Raw genomic sequence first — 15,599 nt, 5'->3', positions numbered from 1 at the left:
AGATCTTGTTCTGCCTGACTCACATCTTCACAACCCGTACTACCTTAAACGCTAAAAAACTTAACATAATATTCTCATTTAAAAAATACATTAACTTTGTTAATGTATTTTAGTTTAGGGAAAATAATTCCAAATCATTTGAAAAATAATACTAGAAATTTGTTACCTACGCACTTTGAATAACAATTGAATAACACTTTGAAGTCGGTCAGAAAACACTTTTAAAAGTTATCGTACTGACATCAAATGCAGAAACAAATTATATATTTGAGAAGTGTTACCTTTGAGGTAAGTTGCAAAAATTACCTCTGAGGGAAGATGCAAAAATTACCTCTGAGGGAAGATGCATAAGTTACCTCTGAGGTAAGTTGCATAAGTTACCTCTGAGGTAAGTTGCATAAGTTACCTCTGAGGTAAGTTGCAAAAGTTACCTCTGAGGGAAGTTGCATAAGTTACCTCTGAGGTAAGTTGCAAAAGTTACCTCTGAGGTAAGTTGCATAAGTTACCTCTGAGGTAAGTTGCATAAGTTACCTCTGAGGGAAGTTGCAAAAGTTACCTCTGAGGTAAGTTGCAAAAGTTACCTCTGAGGGAAGTTGCATAAGTTACCTCTGAGGTAAGTTGCATAAGTTACCTCTGAGGTAAGTTGCAAAAGTTACCTCTGAGGTAAGTTGCAAAAGTTACCTCTGAGGTAAGTTGCATAAGTTACCTCTGAGGTAAGTTGCAAAAGTTACCTCTGAGGTAAGTTGCATAAGTTACCTCTGAGGTAAGTTGCAAAAGTTACCTCTGAGGTAAGTTGCAAAAGTTACCTCTGAGGGAAGTTGCAAAAGTTACCTCTGAGGGAAGTTGCATAAGTTACCTCTGAGGTAAGTTGCAAAAGTTACCTCTGAGGTAAGTTGCAAAAGTTACCTCTGAGGTAAGTTGCAAAAGTTACCTCTGAGGTAAGTTGCATAAGTTACCTCTGAGGTAAGTTGCAAAAGTTACCTCTGAGGTAAGTTGCAAAAGTTACCTCTGAGGTAAGTTGCATAAGTTACCTTTGAGGCTTTGGGGCTACAAGAGTAGCCCCAAAGATAAGTAACAATAGTAGGCCCAGAGATAAATTACAACAGTAACCCCAGAGATAAGTTACTACAGTAACCTTAGAGATAGATAACAACAGTAGCCCCAGAGATAAGTTACAACAGTAACCTCAGAGATAGGTAACAACAGTAGCCCCAGAGATAAGTTACAACAGTAACCTCAGAGATAGGCAACAACATTAGCCCAAGAGATAAGTTACAACAGTAACCTCAGAGATAGGTAACAACACTAGTCCCTGAAAGACAGGTAACAACAGTAGCCCCGGAGAGATGGGTAACAACAGTAGCTCTGAGAGGCAGGTAACAACAGTAGCCCCTGACATAGATAACAACAGTAGCCCCTGACATAGATAACAGAAACCCCTGAGATAGGTAACAACAGTTGCCCCTGAGATAGATAACAGCAATAGCCCCTGAGATAGGTAACAACACTAGCCTCTGAGAGAAGTAACAACAGTGGCCCTAGAGATAGGTAACAAGAGTAGCCCCTGAGAGACAGATAACAGTAGCCCCTGAAATAGGTAACAACAGCAGCCCCTGAGAGATCGGTAACAACAGTTACCCCTGAGATAAATAACAACAGTAGCCCCTGAGATAACAGCAGAAGCCCCTGAGATAGGTAACAACAGTAGCACCTGTGATAGGTAACAGTTGTAGCCCCCGAGTGGTTAGTACTCACCAATAGCAGCCAGGAGGTTCTTGTAGGTGACCCACTTGCTGTACTCAGTGGCCTTCCATCCCAGTACTCGACGTGTGAACAGGTACATGTAGGCTCCTGCGGACACACCCGCAATAATGTGGTCAGATGTGGCAGAGTACATGATGGTATTTGGGAGTAAATGGCAGTATATATGAGTACATGGTAGTGTGTGAGGGTACACGGTAGTATATGGGGAGGGATGTGTGACAGTACAAGAGAGTGTGTGAGAGTACAAGGGAGAATGTGAGCGTACAAGGAAGTGTATGAAAGAGCAAAGTAGTGTGTGAGAGTACAAGGGAGTGTGTGAGAATACAAGGGTGTGTGTGAGAGTACAAGGGAGTGTGTGAGAGTACAAGGTAGTGTGTGAGAGTACAAGGGAGTGTGTGAGAGTACAAGGGAGTGTGTGAGAGTACAAGGGAGAGTGTGAGAGTACAAGGGGGTGTGTGAGAGTACAAGGGAGTGTGTGAGAGTACAAGGGGGTGTGTGAGAGTACAAGGGAGTGTGTGAGAGTACAAGGGAGTGTGTGAGAGTACAAGGGAGTGTGTGAGAGTATAAGGGAGTGTGTGAGAGTACAACCGAGTGTGTGAGAGTACAAGGGAGTGTGTGAGAGTACAAGGGAGTGTGTGAGAGTACAAGGGAGTGTGTGAGAGTACAAGGGAGTGTGTGAGAGTACAAGGGAGTGTGTGAGAGTACAAGGGGGTGTGTGAGAGTACAAGGGAGTGTGTGAGAGTACAAGGGAGTGTGTGAGAGTACAAGGGGGTGTGTGAGAGTACAAGGGAGTGTGTGAGAGTACAAGGGAGTGTGTGAGAGTACAAGGGAGTGTGTGAGAGTACAAGGGAGTGTGTGAGAGTACAAGGGGGTGTGTGAGAGTACAAGGGAGTGTGTGAGAGTACAAGGGGGTGTATGAGAGTACAAGGGAGTGTGTGAGAGTACAAGGGAGTGTGTGAGAGTACAAGGGAGTGTGTGAGAGTATAAGGGAGTGTGTGAGAGTACAAGGGAGTGTGTGAGAGTACAAGGGAGTGTGTGAGAGTACAAGGGAGTGTGTGAGAGTACAAGGGAGTGTGTGAGAATACAAGGGTGTGTGTGAGAGTACAAGGGAGTGTGTGAGAGTACAAGGGAGTGTGTGAGAGTACAAGGGAGTGTGTGAGAATACAAGGGTGTGTGTGAGAGTACAAGGGAGTGTGTGAGAATACAAGGGAGTGTGTGAGAGTACAAGGGAGTGTGTGAGAGTACAAGGGAGTGTGTGAGAGTACAAAAGAGTGTGTGAGAGTACAAGGGAGTGTGTGAGAGTACAAGGGAGTGTGTGAGAGTACAAGGGAGTGTGTGAGAGTACAAGGGAGTGTGTGAGAGTACAAGGGAGTGTGTGAGAATAAAAGGGTGTGTGTGAGAGTACAAGAGAGTGTGTGAGAGTACAAGGGAGTGTGTGAGAGTACAAGGGAGTGTGTGAGAATACAAGGGTGTGTGTGAGAGTACAAGGGAGTGTGTGAGAGTACAAGGGAGTGTGTGAGAGTACAAGGGAGTGTGTGAGAGTACAAGGGAGTGTGTGAGAGTACAAGGGAGTGTGTGAGAGTACAAGGGAGTGTGTGAGAGTACAAGGGAGTGTGTGAGAGTACAAGGGAGTGCGTGAGAGTACAAGGGAGTGTGTGAGAGTACAAGGGAGTGTGTGAGAGTACAAGGGAGTGTGTGAGAGTACAAGGGAGTGTGTGAGAGTACAAGTGTGTGAGAGTGTGTGAGAGTACAAGGGAGTGTGTGAGAGTACAAGGGAGTGTGTGAGAGTACAAGGGAGTGTGTGAGAGTACAAGGGAGTGTGTGAGAATACAAGGCAGTGTGTGAGAGAACAAGGGAGTGTCTGAGAGTACAAGGGAGTGTGTGAGAGTACAAAGTGTGTGGAGTGTGTGCGAGTACAAGTGAGTGTGTGAGAGTACAAGGGAGTGTGTGAGAGTACAAGGGAGTGTGTGAGAGTACAAGGGAGTGTGTGAGAGTACAAGGGAGTGTGTGAGAGTACAAGGGAGTGTGTGAGAGTACAAGGGAGTGTGTGAGAGTACAAGGGAGTGTGTGAGAGTACAAGGGAGTGTGTGAGAGTACAAGGGAGTGTGTGAGAGTACAAGGGAGTGTGTGAGAGTACAAGGGAGTGTGTGAGAGTACAAGGGAGTGTGTGAGAGTACAAGGGAGTGTGTGAGAGTACAAGGGTGTGTGTGAGAGTACAAGGGAGTGTGTGAGAGTACAAGGGAGTGTGTGAGAGTACAAGGGAGTGTGTGAGAGTACAAGGGAGTGTGTGAGAGTACAAGGGAGTGTGTGAGAGTACAAGGGAGTGTGTGAGAGTACAAGGGAGTGTGTGAGAGTACAAAGTGTGGGAGTGTGTGAGAGTACAAGGTAGTGTGTGAGAGTACAAGGGAGTGTGTGAGAGTACAAGGGAGTGTGTGAGAGTACAAGGGAGTGTGTGAGAGTACAAGGGAGTGTGTGAGAGTACAAGGGAGTGTGTGAGAGTACAAGGGAGTGTGTGAGAGTACAAGGGAGTGTGTGAGAGTACAAGGGAGTGTGTGAGAGTACAAGGGAGTGTGTGAGAGTACAAGGGAGTGTGTGAGAGTACAAGGGAGTGTGTGAGAGTACAAGGGAGTGTGTGAGAGTACAAGGGAGTGTGTGAGAGTACAAGGGAGTGTGTGAGAGTACAAGGGAGTGTGTGAGAGTACAAGGGAGTGTGTGAGAGTACAAGGGAGTGTGTGAGAGTACAAGGGAGTGTGTGAGAGTACAAGGGAGGGGTGTGAGAGTATAAGGGAGTGTGTGAGAGTACAAGGGAGTGTGTGAGAGTATAAGGGAGTGTGTGAGAGTGTAAGGGAGTGTGTGAGAGTACAAGGGAGTGTGTGAGAATACAAGGGTGTGTGTGAGAGTACAAGGGAGTGTGTGAGAGTACAAGGGAGTGTGTGAGAGTACAAGGGAGTGTGTGAGAGTACAAAGGAGTGTGTGAGAGTACAAGGGAGTGTGTGAGAGTACAAGGGAGTGTGTGAGAGTACAAGGGAGTGTGTGAGAGTACAAGGGAGTGTGTGAGAGTACAAGGGAGTGTGAGAATACAAGGGTGTGTGTGAGAGTACAAGGGAATGTGTGAGAGTACAAGGGAGTGTGTGAGAGTACAAGGGAGTGTGTGAGAGTATAAGGGAGTGTGTGAGAGTATAAGGGAGTGTGTGAGAGTATAAGGGAGTGTGTGAGAGTATAAGGGAGTGTGTGAGAGTATAAGGGAGTGTGTGAGAGTATAAGGGAGTGTGTGAGAGTATAAGGGAGTGTGTGAGAGTATAAGGGAGTGTGTGAGAGTACAAGGGAGTGTGTGAGAGTACAAGGGAGTGTGTGAGAGTACAAGGGAGTGTGTGAGAGTACAAGGGAGTGTGTGAGAGTACAAGGGAGTGTGTGAGAGTACAAGGGAGTGTGTGAGAGTACAAGGGAGTGTGTGAGAGTACAAGGGAGTGTGTGAGAGTACAAGGGAGTGTGTGAGAGTACAAGGGAGTGTGTGAGAGTACAAGGGAGTGTGTGAGAGTACAAGGGAGTGTGTGAGAGTACAAGGGAGTGTGTGAGAGTACAAGGGAGTGTGTGAGAGTACAAGGGAGTGTGTGAGAGTACAAGGGAGTGTGTGAGAGTATAAGGGAGTGTGTGAGAGTACAAGGGAGTGTGTGAGAGTATAAGGGAGTGTGTGAGAGTATAAGGGAGTGTGTGAGAGTACAAGGGAGTGTGTGAGAGTATAAGGGAGTGTGTGAGAGTACAAGGGAGTGTGTGAGAGTACAAGGGAGTGTGTGAGAGTACAAGGGAGTGTGTGAGAGTACAAGGGAGTGTGTGAGAGTACAAGGGAGTGTGTGAGAGTACAAGGGAGTGTGTGAGAGTACAAGGGAGTGTGTGAGAGTACAAGGGAGTGTGTGAGAGTACAAGGGAGTGTGTGAGAGTACAAGGGAGTGTGTGAGAGTACAAGGGAGTGTGTGAGAGTACAAGGGAGTGTGTGAGAGTACAAGGGAGTGTGTGAGAGTACAAGGGAGTGTGTGAGAGTATAAGGGAGTGTGTGAGAGTACAAGGGAGTGTGTGAGAGTATAAGGGAGTGTGTGAGAGTACAACCGAGTGTGTGAGAGTACAAGGGAGTGTGTGAGAGTACAAGGGAGTGTGTGAGAGTACAAGGGAGTGTGTGAGAGTACAAGGGAGTGTGTGAGAGTACAAGGGAGTGTGTGAGAGTATAAGGGAGTGTGTGAGAGTACAAGGGAGTGTGTGAGAGTACAAGAGAGTGTGTGAGAGTACAAGGGAGTGTGTGAGAGTTCAAGGGAGTGTGTGAGAGTACAAGGGAGTGTGTGAGAGTACAAGGGAGTGTGTGAGAGTACAAGGGAGTGTGTGAGAGTACAAGGGAGTGTGTGAGAGTACAAGGGAGTGTGTGAGAGTACAAGGGAGTGTGTGAGAGTACAAGGGAGTGTGTGAGAGTACAATTGAGTGTGTGAGAGTATAAGGGAGTGTGTGAGAGTACAAGGGAGTGTGTGAGAGTATAAAGGAGTGTGTGAGAGTACAAGGGAGTGTGTGAGAGTACAAGAGAGTGTGTGAGAGTACAAGGGAGTGTGTGAGAGTACAAGGGAGTGTGTGAGAGTATAAGGGAGTGTGTGAGAGTACAAGGGAGTGTGTGAGAGTATAAGGGAGTGTGTGAGAGTACAAGGGAGTGTGTGAGAGTACAAGAGAGTGTGTTAGAGTACAAGGGAGTGTGTGAGAGTACAAGGGAGTGTGTGAGAGTACAAGGGAGTGTGTGAGAGTACAAGGGAGTGTGTGAGAGTACAAGGGAGTGTGTGAGAGTACAAGAGAGTGTGTGAGAGAACAAGAGAGTGTGTGAGAGTACAAGAGAGTGTGTGAGAGTACAAGAGAGTGTGTGAGAGTACAAGGGAGTGTGTGAGAGTACAAGGGAGTGTGTGAGAGTACAAGGGAGTGTGTGAGAGTACAAGAGAGTGTGTGAGAGTACAAGAGAGTGTGTGAGAGTACAAGAGAGTGTGTGAGAGTACAAGAGAGTGTGTGAGAGTACAAGAGAGTGTGTGAGAGTACAAGGGAGTGTGTGAGAGTACAAGAGAGTGTGTGAGAGTACAAGAGAGTGTGTGAGAGTACAAGAGAGTGTGTGAGAGTACAAGAGAGTGTGTGAGAGTACAAGAGAGTGTGTGAGAGTACAAGAGAGTGTGTGAGAGTACAAGGGAGTGTGTGAGAGTACAAGAGAGTGTGTGAGAGTACAAGAGAGTGTGTGAGAGTACAAGAGAGTGTGTGAGAGTACAAGGGAGTGTGTGAGAGTACAAGGGAGTGTGTGAGAGTACAAGGGAGTGTGTGAGAGTACAAGAGAGTGTGTGAGAGTACAAGAGAGTGTGTGAGAGTACAAGAGAGTGTGTGAGAGTACAAGAGAGTGTGTGAGAGTACAAGAGAGTGTGTGAGAGTACAAGAGAGTGTGTGAGAGTACAAGAGAGTGTGTGAGAGTACAAGAGAGTGTGTGAGAGTACAAGGGAGTGTGTGAGAGTACAAGAGAGTGTGTGAGAGTACAAGAGAGTGTGTGAGAGTACAAGAGAGTGTGTGAGAGTACAAGAGAGTGTGTGAGAGTACAAGAGAGTGTGTGAGAGTACAAGAGAGTGTGTGAGAGTACAAGAGAGTGTGTGAGAGTACAAGAGAGTGTGTGAGAGTACAAGGGAGTGTGTGAGAGTACAAGGGAGTGTGTGAAAATAAATGGAAGCATTTGGAAGTTTCACGAGAATATATTGGAGTACATACAGAATAAGGAAGCGCATGAGAATATACGTGAGTACGCCAGAGGAGAGAGAGAGAGAGAGAGAGAGAGAGAGAGAGAGAGAGAGAGAGAGAGAGAGAAACGGAGAAGAGGGAAGGACAACTATCAGTACTGTCACTGGTGTCCTTCTGAAGGACATTACACCATCAGCAATATAAAATAATAATATAATAATAATAGTAATAATAATAATAATAATAATAATAATAATAATAATAATAATAATAATAATAATAATAATAATAATAATAATAATAGTAACTATAATAATAATAATAATAAACATACTACTAATAATAACAGGTAGGTAGGTAAATAGGTAGGTAAGTAGGTATGTAGGAAGGTAAGCAGGAAGGTATGTAGGTAGGTATGTATGTAGGTAGGCAAGTAGGTAGGAAGGTAGGTAAGTAGGTAGGCAGGTAGATAGATAGGTCAGTGAGTAGGTAAGTCGGTAGGTTAGTAGGTAGGTGTGTTCGTCGATATATGTTAATGTTTTCAACCCGTGTTTTTTAGACAAGCCAAGCCAACAGATGTTATCCTAACTTAGCTAATTTAAAGCCTCACCTTGGCAGTATTTACTAATAATATATCATTCCTTATCTCTGAATTTTAAAGTCAGAGTTATTACGGAAGTCACATACAAGACGAATGACCCAGCAATCATCTCGAAGATGGGAGTTTGTGAATAACTAATTGTAACTCGTAAGGCTGCTTAAGCAGAGAAAAATTCCTTTCCCAGACCCTGAAGGTTAGAAATGAGTATTGTCCTGCGTCAGTACCTCCAGGGACATTATCAAAGCCTCAGACTCGAGTCAGTCGAAGGCATATATCCCACTCTTCAATGTTAACGTTACTGAATTAATATGTAAAATCAGAGGAACTTATTAAAGAGGTACATTTCGTATAATCTGGAGTCAATACACACCTTGAGGTTGGACTAACAGTTGTGGAATCTCGAGGCAGGAGCATGCTAAGTAAATATTGTGATAAGCATTGTGTTGATGCACTGTCTTCTGTATTAAAACATTCAAATTCTTTCAAATGGCTTAAAGTACGTTTCTTCAACAGTCAATGTTCTGATTTTAAATGGCTGCGGGAGGCGTGACATGGCGTACAGGTGACTACTATGAAGACAAAAATACTCAATTTGCAGATTAAGCTTTTGTTGGGGCGTAGCTTCGCTCTGTGTAGAGCTTTATCGAGTCATGAAGGTGAAAAAGGTCTACACACAGCGATAAGTTGTCTCAATTAAAACTTACTCTGCATCATGTCTCTTTAGTCTTCATAAAATGACCGTGAGAATGTAAGCACTTGGGACCTGAGCACACTGAGTTGTGACTTAATCAAGGACTCTAGAACCATGCATTGTGCACTCGCGGTACTCACACTGACCTAATTGCTGAGCTGATGCATGAAATAAACCAAGAGGTCAGTAAGACATTAAAATGTGCTTAATTGGAAGAGAATAAAGCGGACAGCTCACTGTGCCCGTCACTGGATTTTAAAAATCCCCTCACAACGCTTCATATCTCCATCAGAAAAATTAAGTCTCTTATTGAATACCATTCACACATTTCTCTCGCAGTTACATTATGACCCAATTTCATTCCCTTCAAGAAATTATGCAAAACTTGCAGACATTCTCGTTCGACAACACTTTCGACACAACCTCTCACTTGGTTAAATCAAAGGAATAAAGTGAATGAAGTGACACAGCAGATACCTTGAAGGTGGATCTCACCACAAAGTTGATAACCTTGAGAGGTGCTCATCAGGTGTGTAATCCTTACTGATTTTATTATACAATACAATTACTCATACAATTATATTAACCAGTAGTGCTGTTATTATTATTATTATTATTATTATTATTCTTATTATTATTATTATTATTATTATTATTATTATTATTATTATTATTGTTGTTGTTGTTGTTGTTGTTGCTGTTGTTGTTGTATTACAATTATTTTAATAATATTGATTATTATTGAGTGCTTCGATACATAGTTTTAAAAAAGTTAGAAAAAAAAACGCAGGTTTCTCCTGTAAAAATTAGATCAGTTCTTGAATATTTTGAGTTTCTGGTCATAATTTTTGCATAGACAATGAAAACAACTTTGAGAGGCTACAGGGAATAGCATAAAAATTAATATCATCATTTATTCAGAATCAAATTTCTAGAAAACAATTCTCAAAGAAATAAAAATAATTGTCTCTAAGGAAGACGAGATTATGAGGAGACATAATCAAGGCTTTTCACATCCTGAAGACGTCCGATACACTCTGAGAAGTTAACTGAGATGCATATCAGTAATAATTTTGTGTATTGACAATGGTGCAAAAAAAAAAAAGGAAGGCAGAAATATAGTTTCATGCATGAATCCCATCCTGTGTGATGACGGGTTTCATTACCCCATGAATAAAACCCATCCTGTGTGATGACGGGTTTCATTACCCCATGAATAAAACCCATCCTGTGTGATGACTGGTTTCATTACCCCATGAATAAAACCCATCCTGTGTGATGACTGGTTTCATTACCCCATGAATAAAACCCATCCTGTGTGATTACTGGTTTCATTACCCCATGAATAAAACCCATCCTGTGTGATGACGGGTTTCATTACCCCATGAATAAAACCCATCCTGTGTGATGACTGGTTTCATTACCCCATGAATAAAACCCATCCTGTGTGATGACTGGTTTCATTACCCCATGAATAAAACCCATCCTGTGTGATTACTGGTTTCATTACCCCATGAATAAAACCCATCCTGTGTGATGACTGGTTTCATTACCCCATGAATAAAACCCATTCTGTGTGATTACTGGTTTCATTACCCCATGAATAAAACCCATCCTGTGTGATGACTGGTTTCATTACCCCATGAATAAAACCCATCCTGTGTGATGACTGGTTTCATTACCCCATGAATAAAACCCATCCTGTGTGATGACTGGTTTCATTACCCCATGAATAAAACCTATCCTGTGTGATGACTGGTTTCATTACCCCATGAATAAAACCCATCCTGTGTGATGACTGATTTCATTACCCCATGAATAAAACCCATCCTGTGTGATGACTGATTTCATTACCCCATGAATAAAACCCATCCTGTGTGATGACTGGTTTCATTACCCCATGAATAAAACCCATCCTGTGTGATGACTGGTTTCATTACCCCATGAATAAAACCCATCCTGTGTGATGACTGGTTTCATTACCCCATGAATAAAACCCATCCTGTGTGATGACTGATTTCATTACCCCATGAATAAAATCCATCCTGTGTGATGACTGGTTTCATTACCCCATGAATAAAACCCATCCTGTGTGATGACTGGTTTCATTACCCCATGAATAAAACCAATCCTGTGTGATGACTGATTTCATTACCCCATGAATAAAACCCATCCTGTGTGATGACTGGTTTCATTACCCCATGAATAAAACCCATCCTGTGTGATGACTGGTTTCATTACCCCATGAATAAAACCCATCCTGTGTGATGACTGGTTTCATTACCCCATGAATAAAACCCATCCTGTGTGATGACTGGTTTCATTACCCCATGAATAAAACCCATCCTGTGTGATGACTGGTTTCATTACCCCATGAATAAAACCCATCCTGTGTGATGACTGGTTTCATTACCCCATGAATAAAACCCATCCTGTGTGATGACTGGTTTCATTACCCCATGAATAAAACCCATCCTGTGTGATGACTGGTTTCATTACCCCATGAATAAAATCCATCCTGTGTGATGACTGGTTTCATTACCCCATGAATAAAACCCATCCTGTGTGATGACTGATTTCATTACCCCATGAATAAAACCCATCCTGTGTGATGACTGGTTTCATTACCCCATGAATAAAACCCATCCTGTGTGATGGCTGATTTCATTACCCCATGAATAAAACCCATCCTGTGTGATGACTGATTTCATTACCCCATGAATAAAACCCATCCTGTGTGATGACTGGTTTCATTACCCCATGAATAAAACCCATCCTGTGTGATGACTGGTTTCATTACCCCATGACTAAAACCCATCCTGTGTGTTGACTGATTTCATTACCCCATGAATAAAACCCATCTGTGTGATGACTGGTTTCATTACCCCATGAATAAAACCCATCCTGTGTGATGACTGATTTCATTACCCCATGAATAAAACCCATCCTGTGTGATGACTGATTTCATTACCCCATGAATAAAACCCATCCTGTGTGATGACTGATTTCATTACCCTATGAATAAAACCCATCCTGTGTGATGACTGATTTCATTACCCCATGAATAAAACCCATCCTGTGTGATGACTGGTTTCATTACCCCATGAATAAAACCCATCTTGTGTGATGTCTGATTTCATTACCCCATGAATAAAACCCATCCTGTGTGATGACTGATTTCATTACCCCATGAATAAAACCCATCTGTGTGATGACTGATTTCATTACCCCATGAATAAAACCCATCCTGTGTGATGACTGGTTTCATTACCCCATGAATAAATCCCATCCTGTGTGATGATTGATTTCATTACCCCATGAATAAAACCCATCCTGTGTGATGTCTGATTTCATTACCCCATGAATAAAACCCATCCTGTGTGATGACTGGTTTCATTACCCCATGAATAAATCCCATCCTGTGTGATGACTGGTTTCATTACCCCATGAATAAAACCCATCCTGTGTGATGACTGGTTTCATTACCCCATGAATAAAACCCATCCTGTGTGATGATTGTTTTCATTACCCCATGAATAAAACCCATCCTGTGTGATGTCTGATTTCATTACCCCATGAATAAAACCCATCTGTGTGATGACTGGTTTCATTACCCCATGAATAAAACCCATCCTGTGTGATGACTAGTTTCATTACCCCATGAATAAATCCCATCCTGTGTGATGACTGGTTTCATTACCCCATGAATAAATCCCATCCTGTGTGATGACTGGTTTCATTGCCCCATAAATAAAACCCATCATGTGTGATAACTGATTTCATTACCTAACGTATGAAACCTATCCTGTGTCACTGATCTTATTACCTAACGTTTGAAACCCATCTTGTGTGATGACTGATTTCACTACCTAATGCATGAACTCCATCCTGTGTGATGCAACATAACATGGTAACATTGTAAACTGTTCACAACTAATCGACAGTATGAAGAGTAAACTTTAGACAGCATCTCTGTTCCTTCTTTTGGATTCGTTATAAATCGCTGCAGTTACGGTACTGTGACGTAATAGTCATCGCTAGTTGTTGTCTACACACTGTAACTATTATTCAGAAAAGAATACCTACACACTGCAGTTGAGTCCAGTTTGACTAAATATGAGAGTATGACAAGGTTATATGCTCTACGGACACAATCTTTCCGACAGTCACCCCAGAAGCGTCTTCAGGGACAATTTACGCTAGCCACCCTGACCTTGACAGTAACCAATCAGCGTCTTGAAGAAGCTGAAGTAAGACATACCAGAGACATGTTTCCCATGACGAGAATCAGGAGTCTAGAGTGCAGATGTTTCCACTACCACAAATTCTGTCACCACGACATCTATCACTAACACTACTACCTCTCACTATTCTTCACTACTGGTGGTGGTGGGGTGGAGGTGGGGTGGAGGTGGGGTGGAGGTGGGGTGGAGGTGGGGGTGGTATGTGTTTTTAAGGGAGGGATGGAGAGAGGGCGGGGTGTGGGGGTTGTTATGGGACTGGTGGTGGGAGGGGTGGAGGGTTTTGTGGAGGGAGGTGTGGAGGGAAGGGTGGTGGGTGGTTTGATGGTTGGGGCGGAGGGAGGGGTGGTGGATGGTTTAATGGTTGGGGTGATGGGAAGGGTGGACACCACCTCCACATTAATGTCAGATCAAGAACAACCTGTGGGTGCGCCCAGAGAACTATTGTTCTTCACACAAGTTTATAAGGAACTCGGGGGGAACACCTTGTCATTGGTAATGGGATCCTGAACCATGGAATGGAGCTACCCTCCATATCTTTGTATTAAATACGATTATCTCTCATTCCTCAGGTGTTGTATGACCCCTCAGCAACGGCACTCTATAAAAAAAGTAAGAAGAACAAGCTTCTCACACGCCCTGTTGTTGCTGACTAAATGTTTGACGGCTGGGATAGTTTTTGTGTGTGTGTGAGTAGGACTGGTCGTGGGTGCCCCCACTCTGTCTCCGCCTTGGCTGCCTGGAAACTTCCTCACTCACCCGCCACATTTAAGAACATAAGAACATAAGAACGAAGGAACACTGCAGAAGGCCCACTGGCCCATGCGAGGCAGGTCCAAGTCCCCACCGGCTCAAGCCAATGCACCCAACCCAGTCAGGTCAGGTCACATTGACTCAAGGGAGGAACACGGCAACCGACCCGTTAGCACAAGCTATCAGGTCTAACTCACACCCACCCACATCTACTCATGTATTTATCCAACCTATTTTTAAAGCTACACAACGTTCTGGCCTCTATAACGGTACTTGGGAGTTTGTTCCACTCATCCACAACTCTATTACCAAACCAGTACTTTCCTATATCCCTCCTGAATCTGAATTTTTCCAACTTAAAACCATTGCTGCGAGTCCTGTCTAGGCTAGATATTATCAGCACACTATTTACATCCCCTTTATTTATTCCTGTCTTCCACTTATAAACCTCAATCATATCCCCCCTAATTCTACGTCTTTCTAGAGAGTGCAGTTTCAGGGCCCTTAGTCTATCCTCATAGGGAAGGTTTCTGATACATGGGATCATCTTTGTCATCCTCCTTTGTACATTTTCCAGAGAATTTATATCCATTCTGTAATACGGTGACCAAAACTGTGCAGCATAATCTAAATGAGGCCTAACCAAGGATGTATAGAGTTGAAGAACAACCTGAGGACTCCTATTATTTATGCTTCTTGATATGAAGCCAAGGATTCTATTAGCTTTATTGCGAACACTTATGCACTGTTGTCTTGGTTTCAGATTACTGCTAACCAGAACTCCTAAATCTTTTTCGCAATCCGTAATATTAAGATCTACATTATTTAGTTTATATGTGGCATGGTTATTGTCCTGTCCAACATTTAGAACTTTGCATTTGTCTATATTAAACTGCATCTGCCACTTCTCCGACCACTGCATCAGTCTATTCAAATCTTCCTGGAGTGCTCGAATGTCCTCGTCAGAATGAATTCGACGGCCTATTTTGGTGTCATCGGCAAACTTGCCGATGTCGCTCTTTATGCCCTCATCTATGTCGTTTATGTAGATTGTGAACAGCAGGGGGCCCAACACTGACCCCTGTGGAACACCGCTCGTGACGCTTCCCCACTCTGATTTCTCCCCATTTATGCAAACTCTCTGCTGCCTATTTGTCAACCATGCCTCTATCCAGGAAAAAATTTCTCCTCCTATTCCATGTGCTTTAATTTTCCTCAATAGTCTCTGATGTGGGACCCTGTCAAAAGCCTTACTGAAGTCCATATACACAATATCATATTCGTTACCATGATCTACCTCCTCAAATACCTTAGTGAAAAAAGTTAATAAATTCGTAAGGCAGGAACGTCCCTTTGTAAAACCATGCTGAGATTCGTTGATTAATTTATGCTTTTCAAGGTGGCTACGAACTGCCTCGGCAATTATTGATTCCATAAATTTTCCCACTATGGAGGTTAGGCTTATTGGTCTATAGTTCGAAGCTAAGGACCTGTCACCTGTTTTGAAAATAGGTATCACATTTGCCATTTTCCACTTATCTGGCACCATGCCAGTTTGTAGTGATATGTTGAAAAGATTAGCCAAAGGTGTGCTAAGCTCCTCTTTACATTCCTTTAGAACCCTTGCATACAGTTCATCAGGGCCTGGGGATTTGTTAGGTTTTAATTTATCTATTTGCCTAAGGACCATGTCACTTGTGACCCTAATAGTGCACAGTTTATTATCGTCCTGTTCTACATAATTTATCATTACTGGAATATCACTGGTATCCTCCTGTGTAAAAACTGAGAGGAAGTATGTGTTAAAAATTCT

General features: G+C 43.2%; 1 protein-coding gene across 5 annotated transcripts in view; it reads right to left on the bottom strand.

The window, feature by feature from the left end:
* LOC128689941 (proton-coupled folate transporter) overlaps positions 1 to 15,599 on the bottom strand; it is a 187,628-nt gene that overhangs the window by 43,989 nt on the left and 128,040 nt on the right. For all 5 annotated transcript variants that reach the window (XM_070088685.1, XM_070088682.1, XM_070088684.1 and 2 more), the window contains one exon: positions 1,756 to 1,851. In XM_070088685.1, the coding sequence (XP_069944786.1) occupies positions 1,756 to 1,851 (96 nt within the window). The remainder of the gene's footprint in view (positions 1 to 1,755; positions 1,852 to 15,599) is intronic.

This window comes from Cherax quadricarinatus, chromosome 25, assembly GCF_038502225.1.
Source record: "Cherax quadricarinatus isolate ZL_2023a chromosome 25, ASM3850222v1, whole genome shotgun sequence".
Classification (NCBI taxonomy): Eukaryota; Metazoa; Arthropoda; class Malacostraca; order Decapoda; family Parastacidae; genus Cherax; species Cherax quadricarinatus.
This window is presented reverse-complemented; position numbering and strand designations above follow the sequence as displayed.